We start from the raw sequence: 19,390 nt of genomic DNA on the forward strand, positions 1-19,390 counted from the left end.
GTGCTGCTCGAATTGCTTACCTTGATCATAAAACAGGCCAAGAAAAATATTTTTGTATTGTAACGATATACTGTCAAGTTGGAATTTCTAAAAAAGAATTAATGAAATTACTTGACAATGCTCTACGTCCTTTTTTATCAGATGATTTATATTATTACCCACTAATTTTATGCGGCGATTCAAATTATAATATTCGAACAGACAATGGTTCTGACAGTGTTATGCAATATTTACGTACAGTATATCGCTTAGACCTGGCCTCTGATAAAATTGTTTTTACGACCAGATCGGGTAATTGCATTGATTATATATTTTATCGGGGACTGTCAGATGTGGAAGCGGTTCCTTACGTATCGTATTTTAGTGTTCACAGACCGATTTTAGTTTTTATACATTACGACAACACATACGGCGAAATATCACAAGCGCATACGGTGGCAGAATTATTAAATTCTGATAAACCCCAATATTGCCAGATTAATGAATTCGAGGAAGAAACATTATCAAATTTATGTGAAAACGATAACGATTAAACAACTTTAGCATAATAGTATAGTTTATAAGAATACACTGAGAAAAATAGTATATCATCATCATTATAAGGTTCACTGCCTGCAATAATTTTTTTTTTGTGTAGAAGATTGGAGCACAGGGGACATAATTCGCCAGTAAGCATATTGCTTAAAATGATATGAAATTATTGAATCTGTTGAGTGTTTAAAATTAGCTCAGTCTTTATTCGGCATTCGGCTTTGTTCATTTAATTCTTATTTAGGTATTTACGTGCAAAAAGTGACCATTTAAATTATTCAGCCGTAATAGGTATGTCTATTGCACAATTTTGTATCTCTTACCTCTTATTCTAATACTATTCCCATATCAATTTAGTTGTAATCTGTCACCATGGAACCATTACCAGAAAAAACTGAAACCATCGCACCTTCTACGTCTAAAAAAAGCACAAGGAAATCGCTTAAACAATTATTACAGTCAAAGCCAGCATTTGATTCTGTGGAAGACCCACAACCATCAACTTCGAATACAACATTTGAACATACATCAAATAAGGGAATATCGGAAGAGAATGAATATGTTTTACGCCCTGTAGGACCTTATACCTTCTTTGATGACAGTGAATTACATGAATACTATGAAGATTTTAGATCGAGTGCCACCGATCGCGTTTTTGTAGCCTACACTACTCATTTAAATAACATCGATTTAAAATTTAAAAAAAATCCTGTTGTAAGAAATAACTACACACAATATTCTTTGGTAAACACTGTCACCATGGCAGTGGCGACTAACGTGTATGGATTTGTTATCGGAAATTCGGAGAATTTTACGGACCGAACAACTCTTCCCAGTTTGTCAGTCTTGGAGGCGAAACATCGTGTATCTTTGCTTCTACCGACGGCAGAATTTTGGTGGAATAAAAATTCCGCAGCGATGTTTATGGGATTCATTCAAAAGGTTGGAACCGCAATAAAATCGTTGGCAACGGATGAAGAATTTAAAACGTCAATGGACCGTTTTCACCAAAACAAAGATGTTTTAATAAACTTTAAAAATAAATATTTATCTGCGACAAAGGTAATTAATTGTGAAACTGTTCCGGCAGTGTTCGGTGTAAAAGTGTACAACTCAAACCAGTTCAATAGTGAAATAGCTTTACCGATGGCCCAGATAATGAATGACAATTCTTTAGAGGAATCTGATGGATACGACTTGGTTCCTCCAACGTACATGCACGCATTGGTATTGCTTGCGATGAACGGATTTAAAATTACAAGAAGTGGAATTTCTTTAGACATGGAGGTAAACTATTTGCTTTATCGTAAATTTGAACGCGCTGAGCGTAGAAGGTTAAGCGGGTTTTCTTTGCAAAAACATATTATAAATCCAAAAAGAGGAAATTCTTTTTCGACGTCACTTAATTCATCTATAAGCAATTTAAGTGATTTCGAAGAAGAACCGAATAAAAAAAAAATAAGTATCTTCAGCTAGAATGGTAGCTTTTTTTTAAGCAAAGTTTGACGCTTCTTTGTTTAAATTTTTTCTAAACCTTTTACATTAATTAAGCAATAAATATTTATCTTTTTAATATTAAGGTGTTCCTAATTACCTATGTATATCAAAAGTGGACCTTATTTTTATTTTCTTTATAAAAATAAAGTTTTATTCTTTCACCTTCAAAATAGGAAAAAATAATTAAAAAATCATGTTTTTTTTTAAAAATCCATTAACAAAATCGTTTTTTTTTAATCTAAAAATTTAATTTGATAAAATATAAAAGATTTGACTTGACCTTTTATTTTATTTTTTAGATTTTTTTAAGACAATTAAACATAAGGTTCCTTTATGGTATGCGCTACCTTATCCAAGGAAAACCTTTGTAATTTTTTTTGTGTTTTTTTATTTGTTTTATATTACCGCATGTAATCAAATATATTTTCTCGTAATAATAATTATATCTTACATTATTAATTATGTTATCAATATAGGGTACATAGCATATTTTATTCTAGGGCATAAGCATTTTAAAATAATTAATAGGTATATGAAATTGTTCTTATTTTTATGGATATGGTTGTTTTTTATATAGCAAAATGATTACAGTTTTTTAAAAATTAAAAATAGTTTTTAAAATATTTTTTTTTAACAGAATGAATTCCAAAAAAAAATGTTTTAAAGGTTTTTTTTTGTATAAGTCATAATTATAACTAACATATTTCTTAATTATTTTTTTATTGTATTTTATTAATTACAAAATTACGTTATCAATATTTTAGCGTTATTTTTAAAATATTATATGAATTTGTTTTTATTTGTAGGGATATGATTGTTTCTATTGTTTCTTATATCACAAAATAATTACAGTTTTTTTAAAATAAAATTTTGGAACTTCTTTGTAGGCCTTTTTCTTTATTTTTTTTTATAGAGGCGCACTTGCTTCAACTTTAAAATCATATTTAAAACAAAAATAACAAAGTTAATAAGGTGGTTAAGGATTATTAGTAAAAAAACCCTGTCCATTTTGCTCTTTCCTTTAAAATCAGTTTAAATCAAATTTTATTTAATTAAAAAAGGCGTTTTAAAACAATTAATTTTGTTGACAAACTTTTAAATTAAACCTTGTTATAAAATTTTACATAACGAGATAACAAAATTTAGTAGATATATTATTGGAATAGTAAAATAAGCCTTTGGAAGTTATCGCAGGAAGCCAAAAATAGATGACAAAGAATAAAATATAAACAAAGGAACATCAGTAATTGGATTATAATTTTACGAGTCGAATTGAATAGCCAAATTTTAATTATATATTTATGTTGGCTTATTGAGTCTAGTTGGAATTTTGATTGAATCAAATAATTATTATATTTTACAACAACATAATCCTATATAATAACATAATAGGATATATTAAATTTTCCAGTTCAATACGACTCGTAAAATTATAATCCCACTGCAGGTCGATAGACACGTCATATTTTTGTATCTGTTCTACTTACTTAAATGGTAGATCTATTCTGACGAACTTCGTTTGCTATTTCAACTATTAGCTGATATCTCGTTACAGACTCGCTGTATAATACTCCAAGTGATACTAATTGCCCACATTTATTTAAATTGTCTTGAAAGAATGTTATATAGTGTTTTAGCTTCTCTTCACAGGGCTTATTATTTCTGTTTCCAGCGAATGAAAACTGCCACCACTTGATATTTTGAGTAGAAAAAGCAAATGTGTCTAAGAACACTAAGTCACAAGGTGTAATGCTCAACATAAGGCGTTCTGCCTCTCCCACGTTTTGCGCGTCAACTTGGGGCAGTTTAATTGGAATGTCAACAATTTTAGCCATTACGAGGGATATTGGTAGGCCTTATCTAGAAATATAATAATAAACAAAATTAAGCTAACAACTAAATTAAATGTAATTTGTTTTAAATTACATTTAAATACAACATGGATTTGCTATATACAGCATATACAGCATGTCTATTTAGGATACTCTCTTCCTCCATGGTAGCTTTATTTTTAAAATAAAAAAAATATATATTTTTTTATATACAAGGGGTCAAAAAATCTACATTTAAAAACTGTTTTAACAATTTTAACATAAAACAAGGTGTTCACAAAAAACAAAAGTTTTTTTTTTAAATGAAATACCCGGGCCTACATATTATTTTAATTTATGATTTTTCGTAAAATTCTAAGTCATATGATGTATCACATGATATATTTTTTAACTGTTTTTTAATTAAAAGTGGTTGAAAGACCACTATTTTTCGTCTTTTAGCGGTTATAACCAATACTATACGTCATATGACAAAACGGTTTTCACATTCCTACCTTACCTTTTTATGGTCCATCTAATGACATACATTTTCAGCTTGCCCAATTGTCAACATTTCTTTGACATTTTTAAGAAAAAAATTTGAAAAGTCATGCAAATCAAATTTCCAAACTTAAAAAGTTAAGATAGGAATGTAAAAACCGTTTTGTTATATTATGACCGTTTTGTTATATTATTATTGGTTATATAATCGCTAAAAGACGAAAAATAGTGGTCTTTCAACCACTTTTAATTTAAAAAAAATTTTAATTAAATTTAACATGTGATACATCATTATTAATGGCTTGGAATTTTACGAAAAATTATAAATTAAAATAATATGTAGGCCCGGGTGTTTCATTTAAAAAAAAACTTTTGTTACGTCTTTTGTGAACAGAATTGTGTCAGGCCCGTATTATGTTACAACAATTTTAAAATGTTTCTTTAACCCCTTGTGTAAAAAAAATATTAATTTTTTGCTTCAAAAAATAATAAAAACACCATCGAAAGGAAGACACAAAAGAAAGGAAGTACTAAATGAACACGCTGTATACAAAGATATACTAAGTAGGTATATGTGTGTTCGTCTTTCTTTGTATTCCTGCGATAATTTTTCCTTAAAAAGATATTAAAAAGGCTTTTAAGTGCCCGCTGGGAAAAAGATAGGTATACCTCTAAAAATCAATAAAACTTTTATTTTTAATTAGATTTTTAACTTTCAGTTTTTAATCAAAGAAAATGGCTATATACATATAAAAAAAATTCTAGTATTATTATCTTTCTCCAAAATTATTTCTCACATTAGGTGGTTAAAGTGATAAGGGGTTTCGCAAAACTTAGGTACTTGTTGACTCATTGGATAGTCTTTCTTACTATGCGGCATGTATTGGTCACGCCGGCGGGGTGGTTAACCCTAACGGTGGGGGGAAGGCTAGGACCCCGGGGGCGCTACTTCCCGTATAATGGGAATAGTGGTGTGTAGCTCGAAAAAAGCCTTTAAAAACATCTATATTATTTTGTTTTGTCCATTTAAGCCTTTGCGCCTTTCTCTTGGGAGGAGCAGTCTGTGGCTGTCCTAAACCATGAGTGGTAGGAGCTACGCTTTGGTGGTTGCCTGTGTCGAGTTGCCATTATCCCTGTGGGGTTTGTTAAGGGGGTTAGGCTCCCCCAGCTAAGGTACCTCGGGATTGTTACACCCGTACTCAACAAATTCGTTAAGCCTCTGAGGGTTATTATTATTAATATTATTATTATTTAAATTCGAGTTTATAAATTAAATATGAAAAAGACATTATTTTAACAACAAAAATAGAAGTACCTACTCACATTTAAGTATTCATTAGGTTTGTTAAGAAAATATATCAAAATATTCTTTTGTTTGACACAATATCATTATAAGGCGAGACAAGGTTTTGGAAAGTATAATAAAATATATTATTATGATTACACTTACTTAATTATTAATATCTACTTGCCAAAAAATCTTGGCATTTAAGTAATTGATTGTTAAAATAATTCCGCATCTAAAGTTATGGAAAAATGCCGAGCTCGGAAAGAGCGGAATTATTATGACAATAAATTAACTAAAGATTTTGAGGCAAATAGGTATTTATTATTTTTTTTTACATTTACATAATTGAAAATAAAATATTGAAAATAAAATATGGTTATATTATGTACTTTTTTATTAATAAATATTAAATACAAACATGTTTTTATTTATTTATTTGTTATGTTATTATTATGGATGGCGATTTCAAGAGTTTTTAGATACTTCGAGGATACAGCTTTGTCTTTCTCTTTCCGTCGATAGGACCAAGTTAACCACTTACGTCTGGTAACTTTTTGGACAGTCACCTGATAGCGAGACGTTCTAGTTCTTTCAAGCAGTACTATGCTCGTAAATTTGGCATTTTCTGGAAGTGCTTGAATTATTATATTTTTATGTCGGCCCATATTTCCTAACGTTGGTATCTCAGTTCCAGTTCCTGTGTACAAAAAATGCCACCAAGAACTACCGAGGTTACTAGACACCCAGGCCTCTAAAAAGACAAGAGCAACAGGTGTATTATCCGACATTATTCGCTCTACTTCATTGGTATTGAGTCTTCTAGGATCCGGGAGCTCGTCAGCAATGCTAAAAGAAAAACATTCTAAGAAAAGTGAAGATATTTTATTTCGTTAGAATAAAAGTCAATAACATAATATCTAATAATACACATATAATACATTTATATGTATTATACGTGCACAAAGCGGCAAATTCATATTTAATTTTAAATTATTAATGCCGGGTATTATAAAACTTTTTTTCGTAGTTAACTACATATTTAGGTTGGAATGTTCCTAAAAACAATTAAAATTTACATTGCAAATATAGGAATTTTTTGTGTCAACTTTAATAGTTTAAACTTAACTAGATTTTTATATTACCCGGCATAAATGTTTTTATTTTAATTATACTATTTTTAATTTAAAAACTGACTTTATATTTGCATGTATTTATTAAAAGCAGATTCTACAGCAGGCAAAAATATAAATGTTGACAAAAATATCATTATGCTAATCGAACCCAGTTATTTTTGAATTTTTTTATATACAATTAGAATAAATTTATACTTACCAATAAACTAAGCATTGTATCACTACTATCGAAATTATTATCTTACACCAATCTGAGGAAAATAATGCTGAACACTTCATTTTAACTATTTTATCTGAGTGTTTTGTTATTGCCTGTTCCAATATACAGGGTGTCATTGAAATGGTGTAAAAAAATTCGGGGGGTGATAGTACTCCTAAAAATTTTAAAAAAAGTTCCTATAACTATAGGGTGGAAAATGCATATTAAGGGAGTTAGGGGCACTGAAAGGGTAAATTTAAAAAACGGTTTTTTGAAATTGTAGGCTTAAAAAACGAGATAAAATTTCGAAAAAAAATCCTCTGCCATAAATTTTGACCCAAAATCAAATGGTGATACTGAAAAATAATTTGGAAAATCGGAAAGGGTAGTTTTTGCAAGGGTAGGGGGTTAATTCGTGAATAACTTTTTTTAGGTTATTTTTTTCGCAACGTGGGTTCATTTTTTAAAAACTACATACTTTTTCCTACAAAAAAGGTACTCTTGTTGCACATCGCCCAGAACGATGGTTTTCGAGAAAATTGAAGGCAAAAAGTTTGCTCTGATGGGCTGCTAACTGGTTAAACAACATAAACTTATGAAAGTTATGGGGTTTCAAAAGTAAACAAGTAGTTATTAAATAATTAATTGAAAAATCTAAATTTCATGATTTTTAAAACATCGTATTGCTTTAAAAAAACGAAATAAACCAATTACCAAAATTCCTTATTAAATGCATACTTATTTGATTCATTAGCCTAGTTTACACCGCGAGTACCAAATATTCAATACGCGGACCCAATCCCCTATTCTCAAACTCAACGTGCGCGAGTTGACAAGTTTACACGTAAATTATTCCAAATTGTGACTTAATAGGTTTGAGAATATGTAGAGGTTTTAGTCCGCGTACTGAATATTTGGTACTCGCGGGGTAAACGTAGCTATTGAAGGTATGCGGTCTTATCACTTTATTTATTTTGCATGTACGCAAAAGAAATGTTCTGGTTCATAAATATTTTTGTCAGTTGATTGTTGTTGAAGTGTGCGTAAACGTAAAATTTCACAAATTATGGAATACCCTGTGTGTGAACTGGCAGATATGCATTTTATTTATGGAAGAGCAAACGGAAACGGTCTTTTGGCTAAGCGCTTGTATGTCCAAAAATATCCAAATCGCAGGGCACCTTCTCACCGGATATTTGCGAGAATTCATCAGCGCCTAAGAGACACAGGTTCATTTGGACATAGAAACCAAGACCGTGGCCGTAACTTGATGGTACGTACACCTGATGTTGAGGAGCGCATTTTAGCACATGTAGAGGAAGATCCGGGGATATCTGTAAGGAGAATTGCAGCGCGGGAAAACGTGAGTCGCCATTCTGTGTGGATGACTCTTAAGACTCAACTCCTGCATCCGTATCACATCCAAAGGGTACAAGCTCTTGCTCCGGCAGACTATCCCGCTCGAGTCATCTTCTGTCGTTGGTTATTAAGAAAACAGGTACAAGAACCCCTTTTTTTGGCAAATATTTTATGCACGGATGAAGCTGGGTTTACAAGAAATGGAATTTTCAATTACCATAATACACATCACTGGTCCGATGAGAACCCTCATGCTGTTGTGGAAAGTCGACACCAAATTCGATTCTCAGTTAATGTTTGGGCGGGAATTCTTGGCGATAGACTTATTGGACCATTTTTTCTACCCCCGAGGTTAATTTGACACCTTTTGAAAAGTCGCTTGTTATTTATAATAATAAACATTTTAGGCTAAATGGTCAAAGTTACCTTAATTTTCTAATACATGATCTACCAGCACTTTTGGAGGAAGTTCCCATAGCACAGAGGCAGATCACGTATTTTATGCATGATGGTGCACCAGCTCATTTTCCGCTAGCGGTGAGGAATCATTTAAGCCAAGTTTTTGAGAGGCGTTGGATAGGACGTGGTGGTCCACAAGCTTGGCCAGCAAGATCACCAGATCTTAATCCATTAGATTTCTACAAAATTTATGGCAGAGGATTTTTTTTCGAAATTTTATCTCGTTTTTAAGCCTACAATTTCAAAAAACCGTTTTTTAAATTTACCCTTTCAGTGCCCCTAACTCCCTTAATATGCATTTTCCGCCCTATAGTTATAGGAACTTTTTTTAAAATTTTTAGGAGTACTATCACCCCCCGAATTTTTTTACACCATTTCAATGACACCCTGTATAGGCAAAATGCATGCAAAACATGTTTATTATTGCTTTAGATATCGGCTTCTTTTAAGAATCAATTTAAATTAAATGGTGCGCAAAATAATTTTCTTGATTTCTTTGTCATACTAAAATTATGTTCCTGCGATACTGGTCGCAGGTCAAATCAACATGCAAAAGTTCAAGTAACAAAACAATTTAATTGATAAACCAAATTAAATAATTATATTTTGTAAACTTACCTAGGTTTTTAATTTTGTTTAAAAGATTTTTTGCCAATTGGTATTATGAATACCAATTTATTAATAAATAATAATATTCATTAATAAAAATTATATTTATAAGTCAGTATAGATTTGGATACAGATAGGTACAGATTATCAAAAAATGTTAAAAGCTGTGTCTGGTATTTTCAATACGTCAACGATACTTGCGTAAGATGCGAGATCTGTGAATTTTTTACGTGTTTTCGGCCCTCCCATTGGCCCACCCACCGCTAGTGGACCAGCTGACGGTCATTTTGCTTTAGAGGACAACTAAATCTAACACTCCACAAAGTTTGGCTAGGGTTGCGATGGTTGACAAAAATCTGTCACTGGCTCCCGGGCTACTAGTGGCGGCAGCGCAACACAGTCCCTTTGTATATCTAAATATAGACAATTTTTTTATCAATCGACGTTTTCATGTCGTACGTTACTGTAAGCCAGTAGTTCTCTTCTGGTCGTCTTGTAGAAACATTTTGTTGTCATATTGGTTTGGCTTTGTGAAAATAACTTCGCACAAATACGTAGTAAAGAATTTTAAGTGAATAATTAGTTGGTTTTATTTATTACGGATAACAGTGAACCGAAAAGCGGGTAAATCCCCAACAATATTTACCAGCATAGCAAAAAAAGTAAAACAAAAAATATGATTTTTGTATTTTAGGAAAGTTGCATCAATTATTAGTTAAGAGGCAACAATCGTATTACAACTGTACTAACTGTAATGCTCAGTTTTCAACTCGGCAGCAATTACTGTCACATAAAAGGCAAACACAGAATAAAAAAATTATGAAGCAGCTAAAATGTCCTTTGTGTTTCCACAAAGTAGGAACGCCTAGAGCAATGATTGCACACTATGAAAGCATACATTCTATTAGAATTTCTACTGAAAAAAAGGAATTTGAATCACTTGAAGCTTTTTATTTTTGGAAATCTAAACTGGAAAAGGAGACATTTGCTTCATTTCTGAATATGCATGGCACCAAACAGACATCAAAATGCCGTAGAATTAGGTAGGTAAAGTGGTAATATGTATCCCATAAAATAACAATAGAATTTTAGATATGATTGTCATCGATCAGGAGAAATAAGAAGAAGAGGGCAAAACTCAAAGAGGTAGATGAATTTACTTTTAACAAACTTTTGCAAAATTTTCTACAATATTGTTCAGAAATTGTTGAGTTTGGAAAATACTTTAGTGATTTCTATGTAAGCAAAGTTAAAACAATGGGCCTATTGCTACAGGCTACATTGTGGATTAAACACCAACATGCATATAGAACGCATGCATAGGACCTTGAAACATTTATATTTAAATGGAAAATTTATCAAACGTCTTGATAAGGCCATTAGTGCCATTATGAAATTTGTCAGTAATAGAATATTTGAGAGGTTGATCGTTGTTTATAAAGGAAAAGTTTGTACTAAATTAACAAATCTACGTCACAGGCATAAAGAAAGTTTAACTATGGATTTGAAAAAAATTGTTCAATCTAATGGAAGTTGGTTAGTACCATCATCCTCTAGCAAGGAAATTTACATTGTAGAGGAAAGTAAAATCTTTATGGACCTGCAATTGTTATGCAATGAATGCTCAGCTTGCATCCATAAATACAGTTGTTCATGTTTAGACTGTAGTATTAAATGAAATATGTGCAAGCACATTCATTTAGTATGCAAATTTGTGCAGCAGTATCCACCATCTATTGATAAAGAAGCAGAAGATATATTGGCAGGTTCAGGTATGTATTAACTTTAAATTGTAATGGATTTTAGGCAAAAGGTTTTTATTGAGGTAACCATCAAAATAAATTTTTTTGGGGAAATACTTTAACAGTTGAAAATATATTATGTATATATGTACAGTAAAACTCCTCTAATTCGAATTTCTCTATCTCGAATTTTTCTATAAGTCGAAATAACGTTTAACGCATTGCCGATGGCTAACTCGAATTTTGCGGGGAAGGACAGACATTTTTCTAGGAAAAAATCTGTTTGTTACATGGATTTGCTATTGCATCATTTTTCTTTTTATTAGTTCAAACGGAAAAAGGCTCTCATCGCGACGTGGCGGTTTTGTCGTTACAGTTTTTTGGTGCGTATGCGAATTAAGACAATTTGTTTTTATTAAAAATAATTATGGCTAAGAGAAATTTAAAGTGCTTACCATTATGTGAGAAATTGAAATTAATTGCTGAAGTGGAAAAAGGTGAAAAGAAAAAGAAGGATATTGCCGAACAGTTTGGGATACCACCCAATACTCTGTCAACGTTCCTAAAAAACAAGGATAGACTTTTAGAAAAAAAAGATGATTACACTTGAAACTGTAAGAGGAGAAGGCTTACACCTTGTGTGAATGAAGATATTGATGAAGCAATGCTTAGGTGGGTTACTACGGCACGAAATAAAAATCTCCCTCTATCTGGAACTCTTATAAGAGAAAAAGCTAAGGAGTTTGCAACTGCTTTATGTGGTGAAAGTGCTTCTGCAGATTTGGCGTCTTGTGAAGAATGGAAAAAGAATGTATTGCCCACTCCGATCGGTCAATATGATAAGGATGACATTTTTAATGCTGATGAAACAGGAGTTTTCTTTAAATGTTTACCCAACAAAACACTAGCATTTAAAGAACAAAAATGCCATGGTGGCAAAAACAGCAAGGAACGAATTACAGTTATGGTTGGAAGTAATATGAGTGGGACTGAAAAGCTTAGGTTGCTAATCATTGGTAAGTCAAAGAATCCACGTTGTTTTAAGGGCATTAAATCATTTGCAGTGGACTATGAGTTTAATAAAAAAGCATGGATGACAAGTGAGATTTATGAAAAATGGCTATTAAAGCTTGATGAGAAATTTGCAGCCCAAAGAAGAAAAGTTTTACTATTCATTGATAATTGTCCTGCACATCCAAGTCTGTTGAATCTAAGTTAAAAAATCTTAAACTTGAATATTTTCCGCCTAACCTTACGTCAATCTTACAACCCATGGATCAAAAATTATAAAAAATTTGAAGCAACATTATAGGAAGCGGATTGTTATGAAAGTTTTACCCCATATGGAAGTGGCAACTCCTACAACTGTGACTTTACTTGACGCAATTCAAGATCTTAATAAAACGTGGACTCTGGACGTAAAAGAACAAACCATTGCTAATTGCTTTAGAAAAGCAGGATTTGTTAAAGATAAAGTTCAACAAGATGCTGATAACTGGGACGAGGATGACCTTGTTCCATTATTTGAATTAAAAACCCCGTGGACCTCATACAGAAGGGCTATAAACATGAGTGATGTTTCATTTGAAGACTATGTGACGATTGATGATAATGTACAAACAACAGGTTTTCCAACTGATGAAGAGATCCTAGAAAGCGTAATAGAAAATCTTGTTCCAAATAAAAAAGGTAGGCTAGTCTAGATTATGCCTTTTTAGATTGTAAGAATTGTTTTGTATTGTTTCAGACCCTGAACAAAATGAAGATGATGGCCAAAGCGAAGGTGAGACTGTTCCGACACCTACAATTGACGAGACGATTTCTGCTATTGAAAAGATAAGATGTTTTATTTTATCCAGAGAAAATATTCCATATGAAATACACAATTCTTTAAATTTATTAGAAGATTTTATAGATAAGGAAAAATGGACCAATTTCACACAAAAAAAAATAACTGACTTCTTTAAAAAAAATTATAAACATATTGATATGCATACATATTATTATGAAAATGTAAATACGTTAATTATTCTGCTAGTTTTTGTACAATTTTATTAGTATTGTGTAGTTAAACTTGATTCGTAGGGTTTCTTTAGGGTTCTACTTACGTTTGGTTTATTATTTTCATCTATAGTGTTTAGTTTTTAGGTAGTTCATCTTGTTTGAGAGCCCCATTTTGGCCCCAATTTAGGTTATTTAGGTTATATTATTGTAAATCCCTGTAGTTCTAACTTTCTAGAATTTGTATACTTGCTTGCTTTGACTGTCAGTATTCTCCTAAAATTATTGGTCTCTTTGGGCAAAAACAATGAAGATAATTCTAAATATTTCGAAACTGTTCCATCGGGTTTTAAAAAGGACGCGCTTCCTGACAAATCATTCAGTTTTAATTGTTTAGTCAGTTTTTACCTTGGAAACAATTAAACGACAGTCAAAGCGAGTTAGGTTAGTGTTTTTGACGTTGACAATAAAAGTGTGTTCCCGAATTTCGTTACAATTGGTGTCAGAAGTAAAGGATATTTGGAAGCTCATTTTAGTGGATGCCTTTAACAAGAAGTCAGGCCAAGATGGAGACCGAGAAATTGATGGAGCTGCTATTAAGGAAGTTTGACGAGCAAAAAGTAGAACAAGAAGAACGAGACCGTAAACAGAAGGAAGAACAAGAACAACGAGACCGTAAACAGAAGGAAGAACAAGAAGAACGAGACCGCAAACAAGAAGAACGAGACCGTAAACAGAAGGAAGAACAAGAAGAACGAGACCGCAAACAAGAAGAACGAGACCGTAAACAGAAGAAAGAACAAGAAGAACGAGACCGTAAACAGAAGGTAGAACAAGAAGAACGAGACCGTAAACTGAAGGAAGAACAAGAAGAACGAGACCGCAAACAAGAAGAGCGAGACAAAAAACAGGAAGATTTACTAAAGACAATTAAATCTGACCTGAAGAAGGAAAATGAAGACCTGATAAGGACCATGAAAGATGACCTAAAGAAAGAAAATGAAGACCTGATTCGAACCATGAAAGATGACTTACTTAATTTAAAAAATAATCTTAAAAAGGAGCAGGAGGAACGAGACAGAAAACAAGAGGAACGAGTTTTACAACTTAAAGAAGATCTGGAGAAGAATCAGAAACAATTAATGACTAACTTTGAAGCAACAGTAGAAGAAGAATTGGGGCAAGTACAAAAAAAGATCCAAGAATTAGAGATGAAAGTAAAACGGACTCCTCTTCATCCCGATCCTGGAATGCAAACAATGATGAAAGTAAAGCCACCAAAATTCGACGGCAAAGAAGCTTGGAGTACCTATTTGAATCAATTTGAGGCCGCTGCTAGGGGAAATCGCTGGGATAACGAAGAAAAGGCAATCAATCTTAAGCTAAGCCTTAGAGGAGAAGCTACAGAAATATTAAGAATGGTGCCATCTGAGGATCAGCTCAATTTCGACGTACTGGTGCGTACCTTAGAGATGAGATACGGTGAAGCCCATCTACAACAAGTGTACCAGGCTCAATTGAAATCTAGAAGACAACAACCCGAGGAAGGACTCCAACAGTTTGAGGCCGATGTTGCTCGATTAGTAAATCTGGCTTACCCTTCAGCCCCAACAGAGTTCCGAGAACAAATTTCTATAAATTGTTTTATTGACGGAGTTCGAGATCCAGATACTAACCACGCTCTAAGGATGGCTCATCATAAAAGTATATCAGAAGCTTTGGCCCATGGACTAGAGTATGAGGCAGCTTTTCAAGCAACTAGAAGGCAGACACGAATAAGACAAATCAGAACTTCGGAAAGTGATCTCGAAGACCGCCTAAAGAAGCTTGAATCATTATTAGCGAGGAAACCTAAAAGACCATTGCAATGCTGGAATTGCAATGAGGAGGGGCACCTTAAACGTCAATGCCCCAAGCCTTTAAGAGATCCAAGGAACCAGGAAAACTTCAACTAGTCAGCTTTATGGGGCGCAAGCTGGCTGGGTGCTACCAAGCCCCACGTATAAGACTAAACCGGCTGCCACATCCTGGAGAGAGCTTGGTAGTACCGGGAAAAATATGCGGCCGTGAATGTGAGATGGTAGTGGATACAGGATCAAGTCATACTATCGTGAAGCCGAACATCGTAGCACACTGTAGGCTCTCAGCACCACCCAATTTAATTCTGGAGTCTGCAAATGGAAAAAGGATCCCGATTCTTGGATTGCACGAAGCTACAGTCACCATTGGCTTAACAACATTCCAACAGCCAGTACTAGTGGCAGAAATCATGGATGATGTCATATTAGGATTAGATGTTATGAATGCTCAGCAGTTTAAAATGGATGTATATAACCGGATATTGACGACGAGAAATGAAGAGATTTTTATGCACCACCTATATGAAGATAAAGTAAATACCAGAGTCGTTAAGTTATTCAAGGATGTTACTATACCAGGAAATTCAGAGGTGGTGGTTTATGCTACAACTGGAGGAAAAGAGTACTATTTTGGTTCGAATGGTAAATTTAAAAGGATATGATCAACACCTGAAACAAGGAGAGAACATTGGCGTATGCTCTGAAGTAGTGGCAGTCATGAAAAATGCTGATAGAAGTCGTTATTTAAACAGACCTTTTCCTGTATGTTTACAAAACCTATTTGAAGAATCTTCTGCCAATTTAACCATGGACCAGTGTAGTAAATTGCAACGTCTTCTTGAAGAAAATCAAGATGTGTTTTCCTTGCACGATAAAGACCTGGGAAGAACTGATTTGGTGCAGCATCGAATTAACACTGGAGACAATACTCCGATTAAACAAGCACCTCGAAGAATTCCGATAGCTAAACAAGGAGAAGTTTCCTCAATGCTTCAAGAAATGAGGACACAAGGAGTGATAGAGCCTTCTCAGAGTCCTTGGACATCTCCAGTTGTGCTAGTGAAGAAAAAGGATGGATCCACTAGATTTTGTGTAGACTATCGGCGACTGAATGATATTACCAAGAAAGACAGTTATCCCCTACCAAGAATTGACGACACCCTGGACACGCTATCAGGTTCACAATGGTTCTCAACACTCGATCTAAAGAGTGGATACTGGCAGGTAAAGATGCACCCAGAAGATAAGGAAAAGACCGCATTCTCGACTGGAACAGGACTTTGGCAGTTTACAGTAATGCCCTTTGGACTCTGCAATGCTCCAGCTACCTTTGAGAGACTTATGGACACAGTTTTACGTGGAATGACTTGGGAATCATGTTTAGTTTATCTGGATGACGTTATCATACTGGGGAAAACATTTGAAGATCATTTGAAGAATATTCAAAAGGTATTTGTTAAACTGCGAGAGGCCAACCTGAAGCTAAGTCCTAAAAAATGTTGCTTATTTCAAAAAGAAGTTCGATACCTTGGCCATGTAATATCAGAAAAAGGTGTCAAGACTGATCCAGATAAAGTAGAGGCGATCGAAAAATGGCCACGACCCACTGACAAACACCAGTTAAGAAGCTTTCTGGGCCTTTGTACCTATTACAGAAGATTTGTAAGAAATTTCGCTAATCTTGCAAAGCCTCTACATAAGCTCACGGAGGACAAAGTGGTATTTAGTTGGTCAACAGACTGTGAAGAAGCATTTCAACAGTTAAAGAGAGCACTATGCACATCTCCAATTTTAACATATCCGATTCCTGGACAAACTTTTATTTTGGATACCGATGCGAGTAATGTTGGAATTGGGGCCGTTCTATCACAAAAATATGAAAATGGCGAGCAAGTAATAGCTTATTTCAGTAAAACATTATCAAAACCAGAAAGAAACTATTGTGTCACTAGACGAGAGCTATTGTCAGCAGTAAAAGCTATTGAACATTTCCATAAATATTTGTATGGTCAACGATTTATCCTTAGAACCGACCATGCTTCGTTGAAATGGCTGTTTCAGTTTAAAAACCCCGAAGGACAAATAGCAAGGTGGCTTCAACGATTACAAGAGTATGACTTTACAATAGAACATAGGAAAGGCGCATATCACCAAAATGCCGATGCTTTATCGAGAAGACCCTGTATTGAAACATGTCAACATTGTTTTAAAAAGGAATCAAAACAGCATCCAGAGATATTTACTTGTAATCGTATTGGCCTTCACAGTTCTAAAGAGTGGGATGTAGCTAGTTTAATCCAAGATCAGTGTGATGACCCAGTATTTGGTCTTATTTACGAACTGAAATCTCGAGAAATTTCAAAACCAGAATGGAAAGACATTTCTGACAAATCTCCAGAACTTAAAGCTTATTGGTCTCAATGGAATTCATTGGTTATAAAAGATGGATTATTAAAAAGAGTCTGGGAGAGCGTAGATGGAAAAGAAAAGACATATCTGACAGTCCTTCCTCGAAAACGTATTCCGGAAGTCCTTGAAGCTGTTCATGGCGGTGTCGGCGGAGGACATTTTGGAGTTAGTAAGACCTTGGCAAAAGTGAGAGAACGGTTTTACTGGCTGAACAGTCATCAAGATGTTGAACGCTGGTGCCGACAGTGTGAGCAGTGTTCGTCAAGCAAGGGCCCAAAAACCCGGACAAGAGGAAAGATGATGCAGTATCTTGTTGGTGCACCTTTTGAACGAATTGCCGTAGACGTAGCAGGACCCTTTCCTACTAGTAGCTCCGGAAACCGATATGCTCTTGTTGCTATGGATTACTTTAGTAAGTGGCCCGAGGTTTATCCGATTCCAAACCAAGAAGCAACGACAGTAGCTGAAGTGCTGTTCCAGAACTGGATTTGTCGATTTGGTGTACCCAGAGAGATACATTCAGACCAAGGAAGGAACTTTGAGTCACAAATATTCCAACAAGTATGCCAGTTGCTGGGAATCAATAAGACCCGTACAACCCCACTACACCCTCAGTCTGATGGAATGGTTGAAAGATTTAACCGCACATTTGAAACCTATTTAAGGATGGTAGTAAACTCTAAGCAAACCGACTGGGATACCTGTATACAACCATTCCTATTGGCATATCGTTCTTCTATCCACAAGTCAACTGGAAAAAGCCCGGCAAAAGTTGTCTACGGTGATGAACTTCGTTTACCTTTGGACATTATTACTGGAAGACCCCATAAGTCTGAAACCCTGGAGGAGTACGTCGACCATTTACAAGAGCGTTTACAAATTGTTCACGAACAAGCACGGGATAAACTTCATCTAGAAAGTAACAGAATGAAATCACGTTATGACATAAAGGCAAATTCTACCGGTTTTAATCCTGGGGATAAAGTCTGGTTATACAATCCACGGAGGACGAAGGGCAAGTCACCAAAGCTCCAGAAGGATTGGGAAGGTCCATTCAATGTGGTCACCAGAATCAACGACGTGGTGTACCGTATCCAGCGACATCCGACAGCGAAGATGAAAATTGTAAACATCGTCCGGCTAGCGCCCTATCATGACTCAGGTGGTCCCATGTTTGATCGGGACGATCAAACTTGAGAGGGGAGCAGTATTATGAAAATGTAAATACGTTAATTATTCTGCTAGTTTTTGTACAATTTTATTAGTATTGTGTAGTTAAACTTGATTCTTAGGGTTTCTTTAGGGTTCTACTTACGTTTGGTTTATTATTTTCATCTATAGTGTTTAGTTTTTAGGTAGTTCATCTTGTTTGAGAGCCCCATTTTGGCCCCAATTTAGGTTATTTAGGTTATATTATTGTAAATCCCTGTAGTTCTAACTTTCTAGAATTTGTATACTTGCTTGCTTTGACTGTCAGTATTCTCCTAAAATTATTGGTCTCTTTGGGCAAAAACAATGAAGATAATTCTAAATATTTCGAAACTGTTCCATCGGGTTTTAAAAAGGACGCGCTTCGTGACAAATCATTCAGTTTTAATTGTTTAGTCAGTTTTTACCTTGGAAACAATTAAACGACAGTCAAAGCGAGTTAGGTTAGTGTTTTTGACGTTGACAATAAAAGTGTGTTCCCGAATTTCGTTACAATATTATATAACACATACAACATACAAAATTTTAGTTTTATACGAAGAAAATACTTTTTTTGGTACTAATAAACAATAACCCCTTAATTAGGCGTTTTTTTCTGTAAGTCGATTTTTCCATAAGTCGAATTTTTTAGTCTGTCCCTTGAAGATTCGAGTTAGAGAAGTTTCACTGTAATTAAAACTTCAACCACAGCTTAAATAAAAATTAATTAATTGAATATATCTTAAATAAAATGTAGATAACTTTTTACTGAAACTAATGGAGTCAATATTAGACCATATCTAC

General features: G+C 34.0%; 1 protein-coding gene and 1 long non-coding RNA gene across 2 annotated transcripts; one reads left to right on the plus strand and one right to left on the minus strand.

Annotated features, from left to right (window-relative positions):
- Positions 1 to 6,004: 6,004 nt before the first annotated feature.
- On the minus strand, positions 6,005 to 8,859 carry LOC126749321 (uncharacterized). Its single transcript, XR_007665009.1, has 2 exons — positions 6,961 to 8,859; positions 6,005 to 6,474 (listed from the first exon to the last, which is right to left on the minus strand). It is a non-coding gene; the product is annotated as an uncharacterized LOC126749321 (long non-coding RNA).
- Positions 8,860 to 13,513: 4,654 nt separating this feature from the next.
- Positions 13,514 to 15,606, plus strand: LOC126749315 (trichohyalin-like). The gene is made up of 2 exons (XM_050458994.1): positions 13,514 to 13,750; positions 13,958 to 15,606. The coding sequence occupies exons 1-2, from the start codon at positions 13,670 to 13,672 to the stop codon at positions 15,083 to 15,085; spliced, it is 1,209 nt and encodes a 402-aa protein (XP_050314951.1). The 5' UTR covers positions 13,514 to 13,669; the 3' UTR covers positions 15,086 to 15,606.
- Positions 15,607 to 19,390: the final 3,784 nt, after the last annotated feature.

The sequence above is a fragment of the Anthonomus grandis genome, chromosome 24 (genome assembly GCF_022605725.1).
Source record: "Anthonomus grandis grandis chromosome 24, icAntGran1.3, whole genome shotgun sequence".
NCBI lineage: Eukaryota > Metazoa > Arthropoda > Insecta > Coleoptera > Curculionidae > Anthonomus > Anthonomus grandis.